Source organism: Branchiostoma lanceolatum, chromosome 13 (assembly GCF_035083965.1).
Source record: "Branchiostoma lanceolatum isolate klBraLanc5 chromosome 13, klBraLanc5.hap2, whole genome shotgun sequence".
NCBI lineage: Eukaryota > Metazoa > Chordata > Leptocardii > Amphioxiformes > Branchiostomatidae > Branchiostoma > Branchiostoma lanceolatum.
This window is the reverse complement of record NC_089734.1, coordinates 890,885-913,346: the sequence shown is the minus strand read 5'-3', so window position 1 is coordinate 913,346 and position 22,462 is coordinate 890,885. Positions and strand designations below refer to the sequence as shown.

At 42.3% G+C, this 22,462-nt stretch overlaps 1 protein-coding gene across 7 annotated transcripts in view; it reads left to right on the top strand.

Annotated features, from left to right (window-relative positions):
* The first annotated feature begins 4,596 nt into the window (after positions 1-4,596).
* The window catches only part of LOC136446807 (RNA-binding motif, single-stranded-interacting protein 1-like), a 121,213-nt gene continuing 103,347 nt past the window's right edge, over positions 4,597-22,462 (top strand). The window contains exons 1-2 of one of the 7 annotated variants that reach the window (XM_066445395.1): positions 4,597-5,135; positions 10,885-11,097. In XM_066445395.1, the coding sequence (XP_066301492.1) occupies positions 5,073-5,135; positions 10,885-11,097 (276 nt within the window). In that variant the 5' untranslated portion in view covers positions 4,597-5,072. Of the gene's footprint in view, positions 5,136-10,884; positions 11,098-17,314; positions 17,418-22,462 lie in introns of those variants that run through there. The other 6 variants (XM_066445394.1, XM_066445391.1, XM_066445392.1 and 3 more) reach the window with 6 other exon arrangements.

The following is a 22,462-nucleotide window of genomic DNA, read 5'->3' as shown; positions in this document are numbered from 1 at the left end:
TAAAAGTAAAGGTGATAGTGATCATCGAAGCCAAATTGATATTTCTAACAGACCGCACGTATCCGGGTGGAGCAAGCGGCCGCCGTTCTCTCTGTAGCTTCATCCGCTCCTACCGCAGCTGCATGGCCGCCGGTATCGCGGTGCTGCTCGCTGTGGGTCTCGCCCCTCTGACGTTCATCAATAAAGAGGTAAACACTCTTGTATCTAAATCCTGTCTTAAAACTATTCTTGTCTAAAAAGTCATTTTAGGAGATTGTCAAGGTCACACTTTTGCCTGTTTCTTCTAATTGTTCTCATGTTTGGTATTCTGGCGTTCCTCTTTAGGAAATATCCCTACTGTCCACCGCTTTTGACGCCTTGAATCGTGACCAACACAACATGTCCACCACTGTTGACGCCTTGAAGCGTGACAAAGACAACATGTCCACCACTGTTGACGCCTTGAAACGTGACCAAGACGACATGTCCACCGCTTTTGACGCCTTGAATCGTGACAAAGACAACATGTCCACCACTGTTGACGCCTTGAAACGTGACCAAGACGACATGTCCACCGCTTTTGACGCCTTGAAGCGTGACCAAGACGACATGCGCCAACTGTCCACTGCTGTTGACGCCTTGAAGCTTGACCAAGACGACATGCGCCAACTGTCCACCACTGTTGACGCCTTGAAGCGTGACTTAGACGACATGTCCACCACTGTTGACGCCTTGAAGCGTGACCAAAACGACATGCGCCAACTGTCCACCACTGTTGACGCCTTGAAGCGTGACCAAGACGGCATGTCCACCACTGTTGACGCCTTGAAGCGTGACCAAGACGACATGCGACAACTGTTTGCCACTGTTGACGCCTTGAAGCGGGACCAAGGCGACATGCGCCGACTGTCCACTACTGTTGACGCCTTGAAACTCGACCTGGACAAGGAGCCAAACCGAACCGCCGCATTGGAGCAGCGTCTTAACGAGATGAATAAGAAGCCACGTAAGTTAGTTATCAGTTATTATTGTACTATTTGTGATGTCATATTGGAAAATTATTATTATCATTACCATGAAAACAGGTAACATGTGTCTTTGATACGTTGATGTGTTCCTTCAGCATACTTACATACACATACATATGTCTGTTTATATCCTAACATAGAATTTCATCGACACATACCACACGTACCGACTAAACACCAAAAAGAGAAGATCTGGTCTTTGGTGAAGTAATTATAATGATAATAATTTGTCCGCGTTGCTTTTTCATATTACCAATGTCTATTCCTTCTTGGCCTGTTGTTGATGCAAACATTTTTCTCCAGTATCTTGTCCTGATGGTTACACATTGTGGCGTGGAATCTGCTACAAGACCTTCAACACATATAAGACCTTCAGCAGAGCGGCCGCGGCCTGTGGTGAAGACGGCGGCACCCTCGCCATGCCCCGAGACGCTGAGACCAACGCCTTCCTGATTTCCTTGTTCAAGTCCGTGAGGGGCGACAGGTCCTTCTGGTTCGGCCTGCACGATCAGCGCGAGGAGGGAAGCTTTGAGTGGGCGGATGGTTCTGCACTTGGGACGTACAACTCCTGGTTTCCGGGACGACCGAACGACCCTTATGGGAAATATGATTGCGTTGTTAAATCCGCAGCCCCATCCCAGAAAGACAAGTGGGTCAACGTACAATGCGACTGGTCGTTTCCCTTCATATGCCAGGCTGTTCCAGGTACTTCTTATAACCGTGCCATTTCCTGAAATCCTTCCATCTATTATAGATATCACAGATTAAGTATACATCTGAATAAGCACCTTAGATCACCAGTATCAAATGCTATGTAAAAAAAAATTATTCCAAATCTCATCTCTGCTAATTTTTCCAGGACGTCTATAGATGACAGGCGGAACTCTCACCACCACTGTATAACGGCTCTCCGACCATCTGCAGTAAAACTGATAAGTACAACGCCATAACTGGAATTATAGCATTAGGCCGAATCGGCATTTATTTCTCAAATGATCTTAGGAGTTTGATCATCAGAAATTGTGAAGGGGCACCAAAGCCGTACTTCGTGGTAGTCACGCCTCAGTTTTCGTGTAGAAAGAATTTACAGGTGTTTTCGTAGGTTTAAGTTCTTATTTACGGGACGGCAGAAATCAGAAAGGCAGAAGAAAGCCTGTCAGAAAAAAGGCCTTTTCTTCGTAAGACTGTAGATCCGCCTGTGCCACCCTGCACCCAAACTTTCTGTTTAACTCAAGACGCTAATGACAGAACTTCTGCCATGTTTGGTTCAGGTGGATAAGTTTGATAGCTGTCTAAATTTGAAAGGAAACTTAATGTTTGTCTATTTGCAGGGCGAGAAAATCTTAAATTGTCTCTTTGAAGTATTAAATGAGTGTATCAAGTGGTCTTTCTGAGTTAATACCAGTTTTCAGATTGTTTAGTAGTATTCTGATGTATATCAATTTTTAGATTGGATAATGATTTTCTGATTGTACCTTAGTTTTCAGATGGTATAGTAGTTTTCTAATTGTATACCAGTTTTTAGATTGTATAGTAGTTTGGTTTAGGTGGATAACTTTGGTGGCTGTCTAAACTTGAATGGGAACTTAATGCTTGTCTATTTGAAGTCTTGAATGACTAGCGTGTATCAGCTGCTTTTTCTAATTCAATACAAGTTTTGATTTAGATTGTTTAATAGTTTTAAGGTTGTATACCAATCTTCAGACCGTATAGTAGTTTTAGGTTGTATACCAATCTTCAGACTGTATAGTAGTTTTCTGATTGTATACCAGTTTTCAGACTGTACCAGATTTCTGGTTGTATAATTGTTTTTAGATTGAATAACAGTTTTTAGATTGCATACCATTTTTTTTAGATTGTATAGCAGTTTTCTGATTGTATACCAGTTTTCAGACTGTATACCAGATTTCTAATTGTATAATTGTTTTCAGATTGAATACCAGTTTTCAGATTGTATACCAGTTTTCAGATTGTATACCAGTTTTCTGATTGTATACCAGTTTTTTGATTGCACAGCAGTATCAGATTGTTTGACAGTTTTCAGATTGTAAGCCAGTTTTCTGGTTGTATAGCAGTTTTCAAACTGAATGCCAATTGTCAGATTGTATACCAGTTTTCTGGTTTCTTGATGTATAACTTTTTAGACGTATAAAATTGAAGAAAATTCTAGAAAGATTTGGCTGTTTCAAACGAATTATCTGTTTCTACAGCGTTTCCTATAGATTGTGTAGCAGACAGGATGACACAATAAAAGCGCTTCACAAAACTCACTTCTTTGATTTTTGGAACGAGCAAACTGAGTTGGTGAGTGAGGAAAATAGAAATAAAGACAAGGATAGTCTAACGGTTGATACGAAGATATGATCTTTTTATAGTTCTGCCTGAATGGTATATTCCATTCTATCTCAGATCAGAAAAAAAGAGGTGGCGCATCCAGGAAATCCAAGATCACATGTAACTTGGCTGTTCAGTTTGTTCTGGTAAGGCCATGTTGATTTGATTATATGGATCATATCCTCTGGGAACCCCAAAACTGAAGCGATCGTGTGAATAAGTTCGGCAAAAAAAGTTGTCTTCATTATAAAATCTACGTGGTCAGGAAGGTTGATCAAATGAGTAAACACATCATGAGGGTTTGGTATGGCGAATTGTAGATTCTTCATTTTCATTTCTTCTTTGTCTTTGAAATTGATTTTGGCATTGTACGACATTGGTATCGTTTTCCAATAGTTTGTTTGCATCTCTTGTTTGGTATATATTTGATGATTTTGCAGCTGCTTCGGATTTTCCACATTCGGAGATTTCCGTACTGTGTCGGATGTCGGATCGGTCCCGGCATTCGGATGTTTCCGTGCTAAGTAGGATTTTTCTATCAGGGCACATTCGGAGATTTCCGGAGGGTTTTCCGACCCATATAAGGCGTAATTCGGCCGGGTATCATTGGCTCTGGAACCATTCACGAGAAACGGTAGAGAATATCGGCGGTAGAAAAGTGGATCTGCGAGGCGAGGAACTTTTCTTTCGTAAAAAATTCGCTTCACTTGTCAAGTTGACTCTAAATCCTTTGGACATATTTATACAGACTTTCTGAGGAACTGTTTGGTGGAAGTTTGTTTGGATGGGGGAGTAAACTCGCACAAAAGTTGGGCACCGTACGATTCAAAGTTAGCTAGAAGACAAGCTATGGAAACAGAAGGCTTGGCACAATTTAAGCTAAATTTTTACAGGAAGTGGCCTTTGGCAGGAAGATCCTGTCAATATTGGAAAACTTCGCACTATTGACAGGATCATCCTGTTCATCCTGTCAACAGTAGTAAACTTTGCCCTATTGACAGGATCATCCTGCCAATAGCCTCAGGCATATTCATACTAATATTTACGATAAACAAACACACAAACAAACGACTGATTGTACAGTTAGTGGCTGCCACATTTATGACACTTTTGACATGCTGTGGCAGATCATTCAAAGGAACTGCTTGTTGTACTGATTCAAACCGCCTGGGGTCCTCACTGTACGCCGTCGACTTTTTGACAAATGACTCTGACCGCGTCTTTGTGATAATCAGCGGTTCGGGGAGGACTTCAAAGCCGCCGCGTTTCTTGTGCACTCCGCAAAGAAAGTTTGCGTAAAAGAACGATTCCTCACTGAACACTTCGCAGCAGAAATCAGTGAAGAATTGTTGATCTCCTGTTTGTTATTTGTTCGTCGCATACCAAATCAGGCCTATGAATTATTTATTTCAGCGCATCCAGTAGAAGAGGGCCATTTGGATACCGCGGCGCCACCGGACTATACACCGTCCCCTTCCATCCCCTCACCGTAAGGACACCACGGACTTGTACGGGACGCTGTAGCGCTGTCGGGCGGGGTTTGTCGTGTGGAGTCGCCGAGAGGTTCGTGACTTGAGCACGTGTGTTTTGTTTACGTTTTGGCCGCCGGCAGTTCACAAGACTCTGGATCCCACTGACAGGTCTGGACGCTCTCTCTACACCACCGCTCACCACTCTGGCTGCTAAAGGGACTAGAAATCACCGCCGAACTCTCCCCTCCCCGCCTGTAGTATGCAGAGGGACGGTAGCGTAGACAGTAGACATGCCGGCATGCAGACTGTCGCTGTTAAAAAGGTACCAGCCCTCCTATTCCCCAGGTTTTTGTAGTGCTTCTGTAGTGTTTTTGTTTTGCCGCCATTGTTCCAAAAAACCCCTTTCACCACCGGCGGCCCCCCGTCAGCTGTAGACCGGGTTCTGTGCACAACTCCGGCTTCCGAGGTTTGTTATAACTCATCCCGGCACTTAACACGACAACACAGACAGGATGTGAAGGGTTTGGCTCAAGAGATCGCTCTTTTAACTCACGATTTGGACGTTCTGACGGTCTGATAAACATCTGTGTATTTTTTTATTTCCGCTTCACAGTGAATCTTCTTTACGGGGTTAACAGAGTTCTTAAAATGTCATCCCGAAGGATCAGGTACAGATCTTAAAAATCCCAGCTCCGTCTTTAGTTATAAGATCACGCTAACGTTGTGTTATAAAAGGGGGCCAGACGTTATCATAATTCAGTTTGGAGTCATGCAGGAAAATGGATCAGGACCCGAGGGATCTCCCGGGCTGGTCCAAAAATTACGGGGAGGGGCAGGTTTGGGGTTTTATTGTCCCTATGGCGCGGCCCCCTCTGTGATTATAGTCATTGGAACATTCCTGACGATGGTTTCTAGGCAACAGTGAAAAAAGGAATGTATCGTATTACAGATCTGCTGTATCAGACCATGTTGATTTGATTATGTAATATGTATGACATCTGCACATGCATCAATTTCCGTCTGTTTCCCATAAAATGTTTCATACAAAGCAGCTACAAAATAAACAAATGTTAAAGCTGTAGATTTCACCAAAAAAAAACAATACTAATATCGTAGAATGCCAAAGTCAATTCCAAAGTCACAGTAGACGATGTGAAAGAACAAAAATGAAGAATCTGTTATTGACTTATTCGGTATACCAGTGCACCTATTCCCAAATACGAATTTCAAGCCCTACGTTACATACAAGTGTATTAAATGTATTCAAGGCTGATAGATAAATTAAAAGATACAGAATAATTAAGATCATAAAAAAACAATCAGTATGTGAAACAATTGAAAACAAAACAAGACCGGAAGCCGTCTGAAGTCTTTGGCCCATCCAAATTTCAAATTCATGTTCTCGCTGGTAGAAAGTTAGATTAGCCCAGTTGTAAAGACTGGAATGTGTTCAATGACTACATTTGTACGTAATGCCTGGCCTTAGTACCAAATTGAGTACTAAATTCTTATTTCATCATCGCACAGAAACTTTACATTCCATGTGCGATACTTCTCTCCATTTCAAAGAATGGATATTTGCTCAAATTTTTACCAAAAAAGTTGTAAACTTCTTGTTTTTACTTTATGAAATATTTTTTTCAATAATATTGATGAGAAAATTATGGAGTCACATGAGAATACAGCAACTTGATTTGTGTGTTAGAAGAGAATGGAACAACAACTTTTAATCTACAGGATGTTCAAAACCTTCCCTATATATATATATATGGAGTCAGCATTTTGTACGTCTTCTGTTGGAAAGTTGAGAAGAAAGTTGTTTACATGTTAAACAAACTTACAAGAAAACTAGAGAAAGTCCACCTGGACATTCCACGCTGACGAAAGTCACGTTGATCCTTCGGTGACAGAAACTGGTGCAAGTTTCGGCCGTCTATGAACTGTTCAACTTAGAAGTATAAGGTATCTTGGAGTTTGTATTTTTGTTTGTTTGTTTGAGCCTTTCAAGTCAAGTCAAAGCCTTAATTTTCTTTGGACATGATCAGTGCCCATCCAACACCTCCACACCACCACCTCCACACACACACTCAGCGGAAAATAATGATCAGTGCATCATTTTGACATGGCTGTTATCGACAGTTCGAAGTATTTTCAAAACGCAGGAAATGTCATTTCAGAGGGTTGAATGTTCAAAATTTTACGTGGGGGCACGGTTGTTGAACAAATTTATAACTATATAAGTTCTGCGATTAGGCTGAGTTTGGACTTTTCTTGTCCGTTCTATGCTGTCCACCCCTCTTCCCTCAGTGTTCAAGTCTGTTCTACTGTCGTAACTATACCTGCAACCCCACTCCGTGGTCAACATGGTTCCACCCACAAAGTTCTTCAGACCCCAGTCTTACCTACAGTATCCAAACCAGGTGTCTGCCTTCAAGTTTTGCTCTTTCCTCTTCTACACAGGCACTCTGTGTAATCCTCTCTAACCCAACACAGACCCTGACCCCCCCTTTCCCCATTCAATGGTATAATCCTCTCTAACCCAACACAGACCCTGGCCCCCCTCTCCCCATGCCATGGTTTAATCCTCTCTAACCCAACACAGACCCTGACCCCCCTTCGCACCCCAATGGTTGATCCCATATGTCTGCCAAATTCAATCCAGGCCTTCTATGCCTGCCCACAATTTACGCTTGTCTTTCGCTGTAATTTTGCTCCATTAGAAACTATATATTGCTGCTATATTATTAGTTGTGTTTTATATAGCTTAATAATTGCCAAGAAGGTTACGTCTTTGGTATGGTTGCGCTTGTGTTTCTTTGAGGACAGCATAACTCAAAAAGTTGTGGATGGATTTGTATAATATTTTGGAAAAAAAGCCCAAAAATGGGGTTGCAAATAAATGCTTCTGCGTTTGCTGGATAATGAATGCTTTGGGTAAAAGGGGGACAAATTTTTGCATTTGCTGGCAAATGAATGTTTTTGGAAAATCTGAGGAGGGAATATTCTGCATTTGCTGGCCAATGCTGGCCATCTAATTTCTCCTGATTTTCCCCTTTGGTTTTGGTTACCAGAAGTAGAATGCTTTTGATAAAAGAGAGGAAAAATTTTGCATTTGCTGGCAAATTAATCAATGCTTTTGGGTAAGTTGAGGAGGACATATTCTGCGTTTGCTGGCCGATGCTGGCCATCTAATTTCTGTTGATTTCCCCCCGAGGGTTCGGTTACCAGATGGGTGAACATAACTCAGGCTGGGGTCACCTGGCTATTGTGTGTGGGTTGCAGTTCGCCCCATTCCCGGGGAAATACAATACAATAAAATTCCAAGCAGTCGTTTTTCATAGCTGACACTCCGTGGAATTATACTGCCGCGCTGGGTTCGCTGTCCGACAAAGGAAACGTTTTCTGGGGCCAGCTGGGAAGTTCTGTCTTCTTAAGGATAAAACCAAATGTTCAGCGCAAGAAATATTTTGGAATCTTGCAAAATTTTGTTAAATTGTCCCTTATAAAAAACAGTTTCCATGGTTGACCTGCATTTATGAGTTCTGTGTGCTTGTATGAATGATATCAAGTTAAGCATTCAGGGCACGAAACTGAAGGGCTTAATAATAAGTTAATTCATTTCAAAATTGAATAATGTTGATTTTTTTACATTGGATGGAATTTCTATGGGCCATTTTTTTAGAGGATCATTTCTTAAGCCCTCCTAATGTTCAGGGTTAGAAATTGGTAATTGCAAAATTGCATTTCTTTTTTGAATTTTTGAATCCTTTTTGTTCAGGGGCCAGATTTAAAGCCAACTTCTACTAAAGAAATTTGGAAAAATGTTTTGGGAAAAAATAGTTAATTGTAAAATTACTTGGTGTAAAGAATTTTATTGGAATTGTGCAAAAATTACAGGACACCAAAATAGAAATGGAACATTCGGGGCTGCACCAATTTATATCTGACAACCAAGAAATTGAATTTGTACAGCTCCAAATGAAATCAATGTAATTTACTACGAAATTACAGCTCGTAAAAATCTTAATCTGCCAAATTGTTGTACATACGTCGGAAAGCTTTTCAGAACCAGGCTTGAGGCTTTTTTTATGATTTCCGATTCCGTAAAATCACCTTGAACATTCAGGACATGAAACTCGTCATCACAAAATTACTGGTTGCCAAAATTTGATGAAATTGTTTTCTAGGAGGCTGGATTATAGTAGAGATCGGTGGAGGCGAGAGTTAGGAGTGTCTGATTGTCCCGCTGATTGGAAGGGACTTTTATTCCTTCGCAGTGGAATATTTTTTCCAGACGATCTGCGATGTTTATGTCATAAGGCAGGCGCAGGCTCGATAATGTGCAAGTTTGTGCTGTAAAATTGGAGCTGTGCACATAAATTTCAAGAAAACCTTCACCGGTGCGAGTTGCCACCAGTAGAAACTTATTCCCTTTTACTCACATAAATTTTCACTCCAAATGAGGCCCTCAGACAAATTACACATTAAACTTAAAGGCAACCAAAGCGACATTAGGGCCCAAAATATGAAAATAGAAAAAAAAGCTGAATTGGGTTTCCTTTTTAAGCAAGCAACATTTTGTATCCCTTAATATAAATGTTTTGAACTTGTATTTAATACATTTTTATGAGCTTGGGACACATTTAGTGGCCTTGAACCGAACAGTTCAAAAGCTGCCTTCTTGCATTGGAGAATAGGGGCATCATACTGTACTTGATATGCAAAAAGTAAGTTGAGCATGTAATTTCTTTTTGGTGCAATTTTTTTTCCGTCTGCACCTGTGCAAGTTGATCCAAAAATGAATTTCAAGCCCTGGGCTGTTAAAGGCCTTCGGTTAAATTTGTTGATCAATGTGAGTTCTTGCCTGTAAGTTGAAGGCTGCGGGTTGCTATTTTCATCTGCTGTAATTTTGCCAAGTGTCAAATTACAGGTTTCTGGATCTACGGCTTCGATATTTGGGTGTTCGATAACGAGTGTTTCGTGCCCTGAATGTTGGTAGATCAGAGATGAGTGGTTGAAGGATGTGTGGACATATTTTTTTAGGCTGGAAAACAACGGGAATGGAGGATTTCTTCTCGTGTTTATTTACATGTATATTGCATCAAGGCATAACACACTAAGGTTGAAGTGAGGAGTACAGGTTGCATATCCGGACAGATATATTTGATTTGCCAGTGAAGTCTGCCAGTGTGGGTAAGGGGGTGAAGTCTGCCATCTCTGACTGCACAGTATAGGTAAGGGGGTGAAGTCTGCCATCTCTGACTGCCCAGTATGGGTAAGGGGGTGAAGTCTGCCATCTCTGACTGCCCCAGTATGGGTAAGGGGGTGAAGTCTGCCGTCTCTGACTGCACAGTATAGGTAAGGGGGTGAAGTCTGCCATCTCTGACTGCCCAGTATGGGTAAGGGGGTGAAGTCTGCCGTCTCTGACTGCCCCAGTATGGGTAAGGGGGTGAAGTCTGCCATCTCTGACTGCCCCAGTATGGGTAAGGGGGTGAAGTCTGCCATCTCTGACTGCCCAGTATGGGTAAGGGGGTGAAGTCTGCCATCTCTGACTGCCCCAGTATGGGTAAGGGGGTGAAGTGTGCCATCTCTGACTGCCCAGTATGGGTAAGGGGGTGAAGTGTGCCATCTCTGACTGCCCAGTATGGGTAAGGGGGTGAAGTCTGCCATCTCTGACTGCCCAGTATGGGTAAGGGGGTGAAGTCTGCCATCTCTGACTGCCCAGTATGGGTAAGGGGGTGAAGTCTGCCATCTCTGACTGCCCAGTACGGGTAAGGGGGTGAAGTCTGCCATCTCTGACTGCCCAGTATGGGTAAGGGGGTGAAGTCTGCCATCTCTGACTGCCCAGTATGGGTAAGGGGGTGAAGTCTGCCATCTCTGACTGCCCAGTATGGGTAAGGGGGTGAAGTCTGCCATCTCTGACTGCCCAGTATGGGTAAGGGGGTGAAGTCTGCCATCTCTGACTGTGCAGTATGGGTAAGGGGGTGAAGTCTGCCATCTCTGACTGCCCAGTATGGGTAAGGGGGTGAAGTCTGCCATCTCTGATAGCTTGTGTGTTGTTGAACTTGAAGGGTGATGATCCTGAGGCCGAGAAGTCTAAATCCGACCTGCCTAAAGTGAACGGCATCAAAGGCGGGGAGTCGCCGCTACACGAGCTCTCGCCGCGCGGGAAGGACCAGCCGAACGGCGAGGGTTACCCCGGCAACCCGGAGGACACACCCCTGGAGACTGGACCGCGCAGAGGAGCCGAGGAAAAGGAGGAGAAGAAAGGGGGCTGGGGACAGGTGAGTTCCACAGGTGTACTAGTCCACAGGTGTACGTGTACTGTAACACAGGTGAGTTCACAGGTGTACAATGTACATGTACAGTACCACAGGTGTGCTGTTCTACAGGTGTACTAATGAGTCAGGCTAGGGACAGGTGAGTTCCACAGGTGTACTAGTCCACAGGTGTACATGAACTGTAACACAGGTGTGTTCCACAGGTGTACTAGTCCACAGGTGCACTGGTAATGTAACACAGGTGTACTATTGGGTCAGAGAGGGCTTTGGACAGGTGAGTTCCACAGGTGTACAGGTATACTGTTCCCACAGGTGTATTATTACATTTTGTACATGTAGGTTTAGGAGTACTTGTACACCTATTCCCTAAAACACATCTCAAGCCTGGCTCTTTGAAACGGTGTGCACCAAGTCTTATCACAGCCTTAAGACTCAGCTAAGTAATATTTCAACTTAGCAATATTTCTATAAGTCTGAGAAACAAGAAATGAAATTGGTGTGGCCTGTATTTTCCATCTGTCATACAAAAGTTGGAGAACATTTTCACATAAAAACTGGGAGAGGATGCCAGAGTTTTTGTGTACGAACGTCCAGACAGTGATGTGATTGTGAATCATGTCTATCACGATAACGCCAGCACCAAACCTGTCTGCTCCAGTAATAAGTGCAGATTAGTTCCTCCCCATCTTTATGAGAACTCACAGCCGTCGTTCCGTCATAAAACGCAGTTACAACAATTCTAGGTCAGCTGAAGGAGTACCGTAAGTAGTGGTATCCAGTATTTGATTATGAACCTTCAAATTGTTGTACTGTTTTTTTAACGTTCACGGTTTTGGGGATAAACTCTTCACTGAGAACTTGAAATTACCATGAAAATTCTTTTTTTGTCTTCTGCAAGTCAACCCGCAGATTAAAACCCACCGCGAATGCTCCATTTTCTCCCTGCCATGAAATTTAAGCCCGGCGAACAATTTCCCTTTTACAGTAGTCGATCCTATCTTTACGAGGACACACGGCTGTCGTATCGTAAAATACATTTACAACAATTTTAGGTCAGCTGAAGGAGTACTGACTGTAAGTATTTGTATCCAGTATTTTTTACAGACCTTGAAATTTCGCGCTGGTTTAATGTTCGCTGTTTTGGAGGACTGGTAGCCCCTTCACTGGGAAAAAAGTCTTGTGCATGTCAACCGCGAAACTAAAAACCGCTGCGAACACTCCATTTTCTCCCTCCCATGAAATTAAAGCCTGGTGAACAATTTCCCTTTTACAGTAGTCGATCCTATCTTTACGAGGCACACGGCTGTGGCACCATCGTAAAACGCAATTACAACAATTTCAGGTCAGCGGAAGGTGTAATGTGGGAGCTTCTATCTGGATAGTGGCCAACATTTTCAAACTCATCTCACCATCACTGGTACTAATTTGTAGTTCTGTGACAGGTTCTGCTGCAGTACCAAGATCACATACCAGGGGGCCAAAAATTGAATTTGACCTTTGTCTTCCCGACACCTACCCACATACCGAATATCATCATAACCCATCCAGAGGTTCTGGAGTCATCTCACCATCTGTGACAGGCCATGACAAATCTTTAGTTACAGCTCTTTAAAGGCAACCAAAGCAATATTAGGGCCAAAAAAATGGAAATTATAATAATGATATTGCTTGGGTTTCCTTTAACATCCAGCCTGCTAAGGTAGCTGTTTGGCACCAGCAGTGTATTGGCTATGCGGTTAGCCAGCAGGGAGAAGGTTAAAAATGACACAAAAGTTACTGCATATCTTATGATGACAGGATGTACATGTAGTGAAGGGCTTCAAATACGGTACCATTGAAATTTGGAAAATGCTCTTCTTTCAAATTGGAAGTAACAGATTATGTTGTGTTACCTTAGTCTGTATAACGCAAACTCCAGCTGTCCGGGGATTTCAGGGCAGCAAGCTGTTACAGGAGCTTGATTGAGTTCAGGCTAGTGTTACCTTAGCCTTCAAATACTGTTGTCTGACCGGTGCAATGGTCTGGTTAGTAGTGTGTTCGTCTTGCATACGGTAGGTCGTGAGTTCGAACCCCGGCCGGGTCATACCAAAGACTTTAGAAATGGTACATACTGCTTTCTCTGCTTAGCACTCAGCATTTGGGAAAGAGTATGGTAGTTAAAAACACACATCACTACCAGCGGATCAGCCCCCTGCTGTAGTGACTTGCACAAATGTGTGTGGCCCAAGGGCTATAGAAATGGAGATGGGCGCCACCCCTATGCGTCTTTTCAGGACGCCCGGGTCACTTTAACTTTAACTTTAACCTTAGCCTGAGTGTCATCCTACATGTAGCTAGTTAGTTCCAGGGCTCCCAAAGTCTCCCTTCACCACTATGAGAGCCCTGGAACTAACTAGGATGACACTAGTGTTACCTTTCATGTCTTCAAGTTTGCTGATTGCTCTCAACCTGTCAGTGACACACGCACACCTGTTACACCTGCCTAAATGAACACCTGAAGGATCAATCCGTGAACCCTCTGCTAGTGTAATCGCTTTATTCCAGCGACTAGTGATCGCATTACCGGTCATTATCTTCGCCGAGTACTTGTACTCGGAGAAGATTATGTTTTCGGTTGAAAAATCTGTTGGGAGGGTCTGAATGTATGTCAGGAGCATAACTCAAGAAAGCTTCAATGAATCTTTATGATTTTTGGTAGGTGTGTAGTGGTTGTGTAAAGGAAGGTCAAGTTCGAAAATGGTTTACCTTGCGTTTTTCAATAGTACTGCAGCGGACTTAGCATTTTTTTGTGTTTGTATGTAGACAAAAAAAGTGACGGAAACGTTGATGGATCTTCATGATTTTTTGCAGGTGTGTAGATGTTGTAGAAACGGAGGTCAAGTTCAAAAATGGTTCCCCTGGTATTTTCCGTCGGTACTGCAGCGGGCTTTGTGTGGATGTGTATTTGTATGTCGCCAGCATAACTCGAGAAGCTGTTGATGGATCCTTATGATATTTAGTGGATGGGTAGGATTTACCGAAAGGAAGGTCAAGTTCGATAATGGGCCTTCTAGCGGGTACCAAAGGTACTGCAGCAGAGCTTCAAAATTTAGGGGCATATTTTCTGAAAGTGCTATGGTCATGATTTTTGTGTGGTAGATAGTTCATGCCACAGAAAGTAAGTTCTGTACATTTTGGCCCCCTAGCGGCTTGTTAAGAACCGCAGTGGGTGTTTTTGTTTTGACATTTGGACATGAATAACTTGAGAATGGGTCGACAGATCGTCGTGATGTTTGGTACGTAGAGAGCTCGGATGGTGCTTTACATAATCAATGACTAATTATGCAAATAAGGAGCTAATTTGCATAATTAGTCAGGAAAGTTTGTTAACCCACTGCCTTTCAATGGGACATGGGACAGTGTCAGGTCATGTAAACAGATAGCCTTGCATAAACGTACATGTAGGTCAAATAAATAAACTATTCTCCAAGCAGAGGTGTGGGTCCTGCTGGTTTTTGACGCGTTCAGTTTAAGCATTTTTGTTCAACACGGTTGGCGACATAACGAAATAGGGACAAAATAGAAAGCCTGACTAGAAACACCTAAAAACGTGCCAGATTTATTCTATTCATATGTATTGACTGTACTATTTCATCATCACTTTCAACTTTCAAGACTGCCATATCGAACCTTTGTGGCCCATATAATATCAACATACTCATATTTTTTCATGACCAGTTATAATATATATCAGCACACTCTACACATATACTAGTCCTGTACCACCAAATGATTTTTAACCCTATCTTAACTGGACTCATTCGCCCAATCATAACGTCCAAATGGTATGGTGCATGATCATATTTGCAGGGGGTGATAGGCACGTAAATATAAATCACTTTCCATAATAAGCCTTGATTATTTGGCGAAGATAATGTGTTTGTGGAACTCTAGTTGATTATGGGATCTGATTAGGCTGGATTGGAGCACATCCGACAAGTCTGGTTCATCTGTGGTCAGCTACAGAATGGTGGGAGGTGAAATATCAGTACAGCAGGGATGGGAATACCCTCTAGGTGAAACTGGAGTTGTACAGGTGTTTCAGACCTTGTCAAAACTGGGCAAGAAGACCAACCGGGAGTCAGGACTGATACAATCTGGTCTATTACGGACAGGTGGTCACTATAGACAGGATTCTTAATGCTTGTGTCAATGGGAAAAAAATATCCAAGGGACCTCCAAAAAGTGTTCACATAATTTAGATTCTGTATTGACACAAGCATCAAGTCTACTGTCCTTCTAAGTCTCTTTAGTGGTCACTTTAGACAGGTTTTACTGTAATTCGAGCCCTGCAGTTGGACCTGGGCTGAAAGTGGACCTTCCTTCATATCACATTACAGCTGGACCGGTGGCACGTATAGGATTACATGTACTTGTTCCGTCCCATGAGATCTGTAACCACCCACGGAAATGATAGCTTGGCCTAGATCAGTAATGAGGGTGATCCAGGGCACCCACACACGACCTTCAAACTGTGCCGTCTTGTGACCTTCAAGGTGTTGTGGATGTAACAGATAAGATGAGATATCAGATGTCAGGATTTCCGATCAGTGTGGACAGCGGTACCTTCATATGTTTCATGTACTTAACGTTCTCCCTGCTGCCTAACTCTGTAACCAATCGAGAATGGGATGCCAAACAGCTAATGTTTTGCCTATCAACATTGAAGATTGGTCTTTATGAATGTTTTATTGCAGACTAAACTCCCCCCTGCCATATTGGCCCCACCTGTTGCCCCACTATGTAACTATAGCCTGTTACTTTAGGCCTGGGGCGGCGGCTAATTTTACCAACCTGTTCGATCAACACAATATTTACACAACCACAGACAGCAAACTTATAAGGTTTTATGGACCTGCTAATTTGATATTTTGGGTTTCCACTGTTTTTCCAGTAAAGGAAGTGTGAAAGAACTACCGTAAAATCCCTATTTACGTACGCACTTTTTAAACTTTTCAAGTTGCAAGCAGGTGCTCCAGGCTGACGCCAAAGTCGGGGTGCGTACGTTAGGAGGGGTTCTTCCTCGGAAAAATCGCATATCAGCATGAGAGTACGGTACATCTTCATGCAAATGAGTGTGGAATGCTACCACAAAATCAATCAGTAATAAAGAATAAATTATACATATATTTAAATTGTTTTATATTTTCTACCCTTGAACATTTTCTCAGTAACCCTTTAAGTCGGTAAACATGCATCATCGGAAGGATGATCATGTCAACCTCTTTAACTATCCACCGAAATGCTGGAGAGGGGGTGCGTACGTTAGGAGGGTTTTTCCCCTGAACGTTTCAACTCACTGAGTCAGGCCCGCAATCGTCCCCAAATCAGGGGTGCGTACGTTAGGAGGGGTGCGTACGTAAATAGGAATTTTACGGTATTGTTGTCTGAACATTGATAGCAAGGGCAAAAGGTTTCTAGTACTACAGATGATTTGTTGTATCATATAGATGGCATCATCATACTCTAATGATTCTTCAATTGTCAAAAATTTGAGAAAATACAGCACTTTGGCAAGTGTCATAAATCTATGGACCAAACTTTCCTCTGCCATATTGCCCCCACCTGTCCCCCAGTATGTAACTATAGGATGTTGCTTTAGGCCTGGGGCTGCTGCTAATTTTACCAACCTGTTCTTTCAACACTTTCCTATATTTACACAACCGCAAACTACAGCCCCATGTAAAGTTTTCTGGATCAGCTAATTTAGTGTTTTGCGTTTCCACTGTTTTTCCAGTAAAGGAAGTGTGAAACAACTTTTGTTGTCAGAATATTGATAGCTAAGGTTAAAGGTTACTACATGATTTTTTGTCATCATATAAATGGCGTCATCATATTTCATTGCCCTCTTCAATAATTTAAAAAAAAGGAGAAAATACAGGACTTTGGCAAGTGTCTTTATGAATGTTAAATTTGCCAGCCATAACTCCCACCTGTTCCCCAGTATTTAACTATAGGATGTTACTTTAGGCCTGGGGCTGCTGCTAATTTTACCAACCTGTTCTTTCAACACTTTCCTATATTTACACAACCGCAAACAACAGCCCCATCCTCAAGGCTGTGGTTCCTGATATCTTATCACCCGTCCCTCTTCCTTCCTGTCCACGGCGTCTTACCCACAGTTCCTTTAAGACATTGGGAGTTGTCTTGGGGTGAACCACATTCCTTAGCTCAGCTGGCCTTCCCAGCTGTGTGGATTATAATACAATGCGAGGTCAGGGTGCCAGAGGGTAGAGACAAACTACAGGCTGACTGCTGGCAGGGACATGAATGGCATGGAAGAGGTAACCCTTCTCCTCCCTCCCTTCTCTCCCTCCTTCCCTCATTCTGTCCCCAGACGCTCCCCGGACGACCTGGTGGTATTTAAGACATTGTTAAGTATCTTATTTGGTTACTTAGTCTCCAGCTTGGTTTGAAGTGGGTGGACTTGCTTTAAGGAGGCTGTTTTAAGTCTTCTGCCATATGGAGAGAAATCTTGAAGTATTCCGCTCCAGGACTTGTATGAGTTACTTAAGAGTAAGTGTGGAGGTTTGGGTTTACAGAAATGGGTAGGTTTGTGTGTTTTTGCGTAGTAAGAAGCCAGGTTGTACTGTGTGAGTTTGTGTGAGTGAGATCTCCTTGTAGCCAGGTTGTACAGTGTGAGTTTGTGTGAGTGAGATCTCCTTGTAGCCAGGTTGTACCGTGTGAGTTTGTGTGAGTGAGAACTCCTTGTAGCCAGGTTGTACCGTGTGAGTTTGTGTGAGTGAGATCTCCTTGTAGCCAGGTTGTACCGTGTGAGTTTGTGTGAGTGAGAACTCCTTGTAGCCAGGTTGTACCGTGTGAGTTTGTGTGAGTGAGATCTCCTTGTAGCCAGGTTGTACCGTGTGAGTTTGTGTGAGTGAGATCTCCTTGTAGCCAGGTTGTACTGTGTGAGTTTGTGTGAGTGAGATCTCCTTGAAGCCAGGTTGTACGGTGTGAGTTTGTGTTAGTAAGATCTCCTTGTAGCCAGGTTGTACCGTGTGAGTTTGTGTGAGTGAGAACTCCTTGTAGCCAGGTTGTACCGTGTGAGTTTGTGTGAGTGAGATCTCCTTGTAGCCAGGTTGTACCGTGTGAGTTTGTGTGAGTGAGAACTCCTTGTAGCCAGGTTGTACCGTGTGAGTTTGTGTGAGTGAGATCTCCTTGTAGCCAGGTTGTACAGTGTGAGTTTGTGTGAGTGAGATCTCCTTGTAGCCAGGTTGTACAGTGTGAGTTTGTGTGAGTAAGATCTCCTTGTAGTGGCCCCTGTAAGGTCACTTCCTCAGCAGTGGGCGGGAGGGGACTCCAGCCAAGTCCTGGTGTAGCACACGGACTCTCGCATTCCTGCATGACACGTGTTTATGTGCGGGGTAGCCAAGAAACAGGGCTCGAAATCGTTTTTGGTAGCACGTGTGTTAATGTGTGGGATAGCAAAGGAACAGGGCTCGAAATTGTTTTTGGTAGTACACATGTTTGTGTGGGGGATAGCAAAGGAACGGCTTGAAACTCATGTTTGGTAGTACACGTGTTTTATAATGTGTGGGATAGCGAAGGAACAGGGCTCGAAATGGTTTTTGGTAATACACAAATTTATGCGTGGGATAGCGAAGAAACAGGGCTTGAAACTCATGTTTGGTAGTACATGACACACATCGTACATTTGTAACTAACCTGTGTCAGAAAAAGTTTTGGGCGCACTACATGGAATAAAGCAGCCTGGATGCCAGACCTCCAATCTCTAAATATCTACCGTGTCCCCACATGATACATTCTTAAGGCTAGGGATATAGAATGTTGGCAAGACCTGCCAAGAACACAGTTATGAGCTTTAAAAACTTGCGATGAACCCAAATTCTATCTGTTAGGTAACTTTAAGATGATAGAACAAAGGTTTTATTATTTTCAAAACTTGAATGTCAAGAACTTGCTATACACATATACCCGTGGATAATATATGTTTTCAATTTATATGTATATTAATGTACAATATGATTATGTACTTTGCGTAATATTTAACTCTACAAAAATATCTAGGTCCACAAGTACACCAACAGTCAAAAATTTGGTGCACATTCAGCTCCAATTCTAGTGCATAACAACATCCAGCCAGCCGAAAATAATTTCATCAGGTTGGTAGAATATAGGATATAGGAGGTTCTTTGTACACAACCAGGTAATCTCACCTGCTAACGTTTCGGTGTCTGTCAGACACCTTCTTCAGAGCTTCTGACTGGAGTGCTGTTTCTCACCGCTATAAGTAGCCGATGTAGACGCACCCGGTGGATTAAGGAGGCGGGCGGTCTGGATAAGGAAGACAACACCGGTGATGAACCGAGACGAGGGGGTATACAAACTCAGCCGCATTTGGGACAGTGTTCTCACCGCAAAAGCGCCACCTACATCGGCTACTTATAGCGGTGAGAAACAGCACTCCAGTCAGAAGCTCTGAAGAAGGTGTCTGATAGATACCGAAACGTCAGCAGGTGAGATTACCTGCTTGTGTACAAAGAACCTCCTATATCCAACATCCAGCCAGTATTTCCAGCCCCAAGAATTCTTCACAAGGACGCGACCAGGTCTCGCGTCTTGGCTCGATGTCTTGTGGGGAATTTTAAGACAGTGCTAATCCAGTCTTAGGTAAACTGGTCATCAATCCACTGTAAGAGTCGCCTCAGACTTGCCAAACCACATGGCAGTGAGTCGATATGACTTAAAGAACACTGGAATTTACACAAGACGTTGTCGAAAGGAATACATATATGTCAAATCAACCTCAGAAGATATAGCAATGGTTTCCTTTGCGCAATTGCCCCAATAGCTTTGTACAACTTGTATATAACTGTTTGTGACATCTATCGTTTCAAAATGTAAGCGAGCCATCTGAAATTCAGGGTGATTTGTTTATGTATGTTTGCTTTTTTGTGGTTACAATAAACATAAATTACAATAAAGTAAAACATAAATTACAAGTTGTCACCTGAAGGAGTGTCTCTGATTGGAACTAAAACTGAAGACAGTAACTGAAAACTGAAATAAATAAATAAAATAAACTGAAGACACATGCTGGCACGTCTGCCGGCTTTCTGAAGTCTCAAGTCTGGGCTTAAGATGTCTGTGGACTTGCTAATCCCGTCTTAGGTAAACTGAAGAGCAAGATGCAGCTAGAGCCAACTCAGACTTGCCAAACCTCAACCTCAAGAAATGTGTTACAGCGTTGTTGTTTTTTTACATTTTTGTTTGATTTTTTGTGGGGATCTCAAAGTCTAAGACACTATATATCCAAACTGTTGGCGACCAAATTATAGTTTTGTCAAAACCTCAGAAGCTTAAACTTAAAGAATGAAGAAAAAGAGGAAGGAGTGTTTCCAATTGGAACTGAAACTCAAGACACATGCTGACAAGTCTGCCGAGGTAAAGGGAATCTTCAGTGGTAAAGACTTAAATCCAGTCTTTGCAAACTGGTGAACAGGCCACGAACTTTACATGACGTAAAAAAAAAAAACTTAAAGGAATTTTTCAAACCAGAACTTAAACCAAAGACGACTGTAAAAGTTACAGGCAAACTACCGTACATCGTATGTTGCATTTGTGACCCACTCGTTGTTGTTATGACTATGATGTAATACGACGTTTAGGTTCCAACTGGGGAGGTCAGAGGTTACGACCCCAGGTCAGGATAAGGGTGACCTTGGACTCCCAACGACCCATGAAAATGTCGCCATGGCTGGGAGTGGCAGTGCAGGGCACGTAATGCTTTATTTCAGTTTCCTGAGAAATGTGATTCATGATACCAACCCTGTATTCTTTTACAAGGTTGCCAATTTGTAAGTTGTAACCTATGCCAAGAAATTTGTGAATGTTTTTGGTAGCGTTTGCAGTTTAGTGCCAAAAGTCAAGAAGCTATGGAGGGATTGTTTGTTATGAAACTTGAAAGTATTAGATTTTGGACCTCCTGGCAACTTTACTCGGTACTGCAGCAGGTTTTTGTCATGTTCTGGACATGCTTTTTTCAATGTTATTTATATTTTTTGCTGCGCCAAAACAAAAAATTCGGAGAAACCACGAAAAGCACAATTCATTTTTAAAACCACCAGCTTGTATCTCTTTTGTATGAAACCTGAAACTGTATTGACACATCAAAAGTACAGACTTCAATTGCAGACTACAAATGTGCATGAATGTATGGCAACAAACACACACGTATATGTCATGTCCTATTGACAGTTAGAATAAAGGTCACCACACTTATTTCAGAGTTTAGGCCACACCAATTTAATTTCTTGGTTAACAGATTTTTATTTTACAAAAAAAAAAAAATTACAAAAAAAGAAATCATGAAAACAGAAGGCTGGCCCAGCCTTCTGTTTTGACATGATTTTTTTTTTTCTAAAATTTTTTTTTTTTTTGAAAATAAAAATCCGTTAACCAAGAAATTAAATTGGTGTGGCCTAATATTGATTATTATTAAGTATGCAGGTGCGTTATTTCATGAGAAGCCCATTTCTCCATGAGTTAGTATAATCAGTGAGCGTCTGATGTAATTGTAGTTTCTGGGTCGCGCTGGTTCGATGTTTGGCACGTTCGAGTGTCTCGGATTACAACAAATCGCGTCAGAGTGATGTCATGGCCGCGGCCGTAATTTGATCTGTACTGCTGGAACACCAATCAGGCTCTGCTCTAGGCAACGCGAAATTAATGTGGCTCTTCGATTCGCAGATTCTGAAAAATAATTCTGAACTAAAAAATCAACAGAAAATTGAGTCTCTACAGTCTCTAAGCACAGTTTTCTGGGAGTGAATATAGATTGACTCAAGTTTTCCTCACAGACCAGTGTCAAGTTATTCTCGAAGACTTTATCATTTTCACTTTGGAACGTATGAGATCCAACGAAATGATTTCATAATGCATTGTCAGGTACATATATTTAAACTGGATTATACAAATTTGATATCCTTCAAGAGTCTCCACTTGATTTGTAAGATGTCTTGAGTACTTGGAGCACTCAGACAGAAATTATTGGAACATCCGTCTAACCTTAATTTTGATAGACTCCAAATAAACAGGTCAATTGGTTAATTCTGACATGGATGAATTTAATGTTGGATTTGTTGGGCTTAGCTGTGACAAGTTGTTCAGTATAATGTGAATTTATGTGTCTGGCCCACTACATGGGTGTTATGCCGGAGGGATTACTAGTATGCAGGTTAGTGGTGTAGACTTGTAGTACTGGTGTTGGCTTGACTTTTGAATTGTTACAAAACTATATAGATATACGTGACATCTACTAACATCTATAATTCCACCAGGGTACATGATTCCGCTTCCGTGAAAAGAT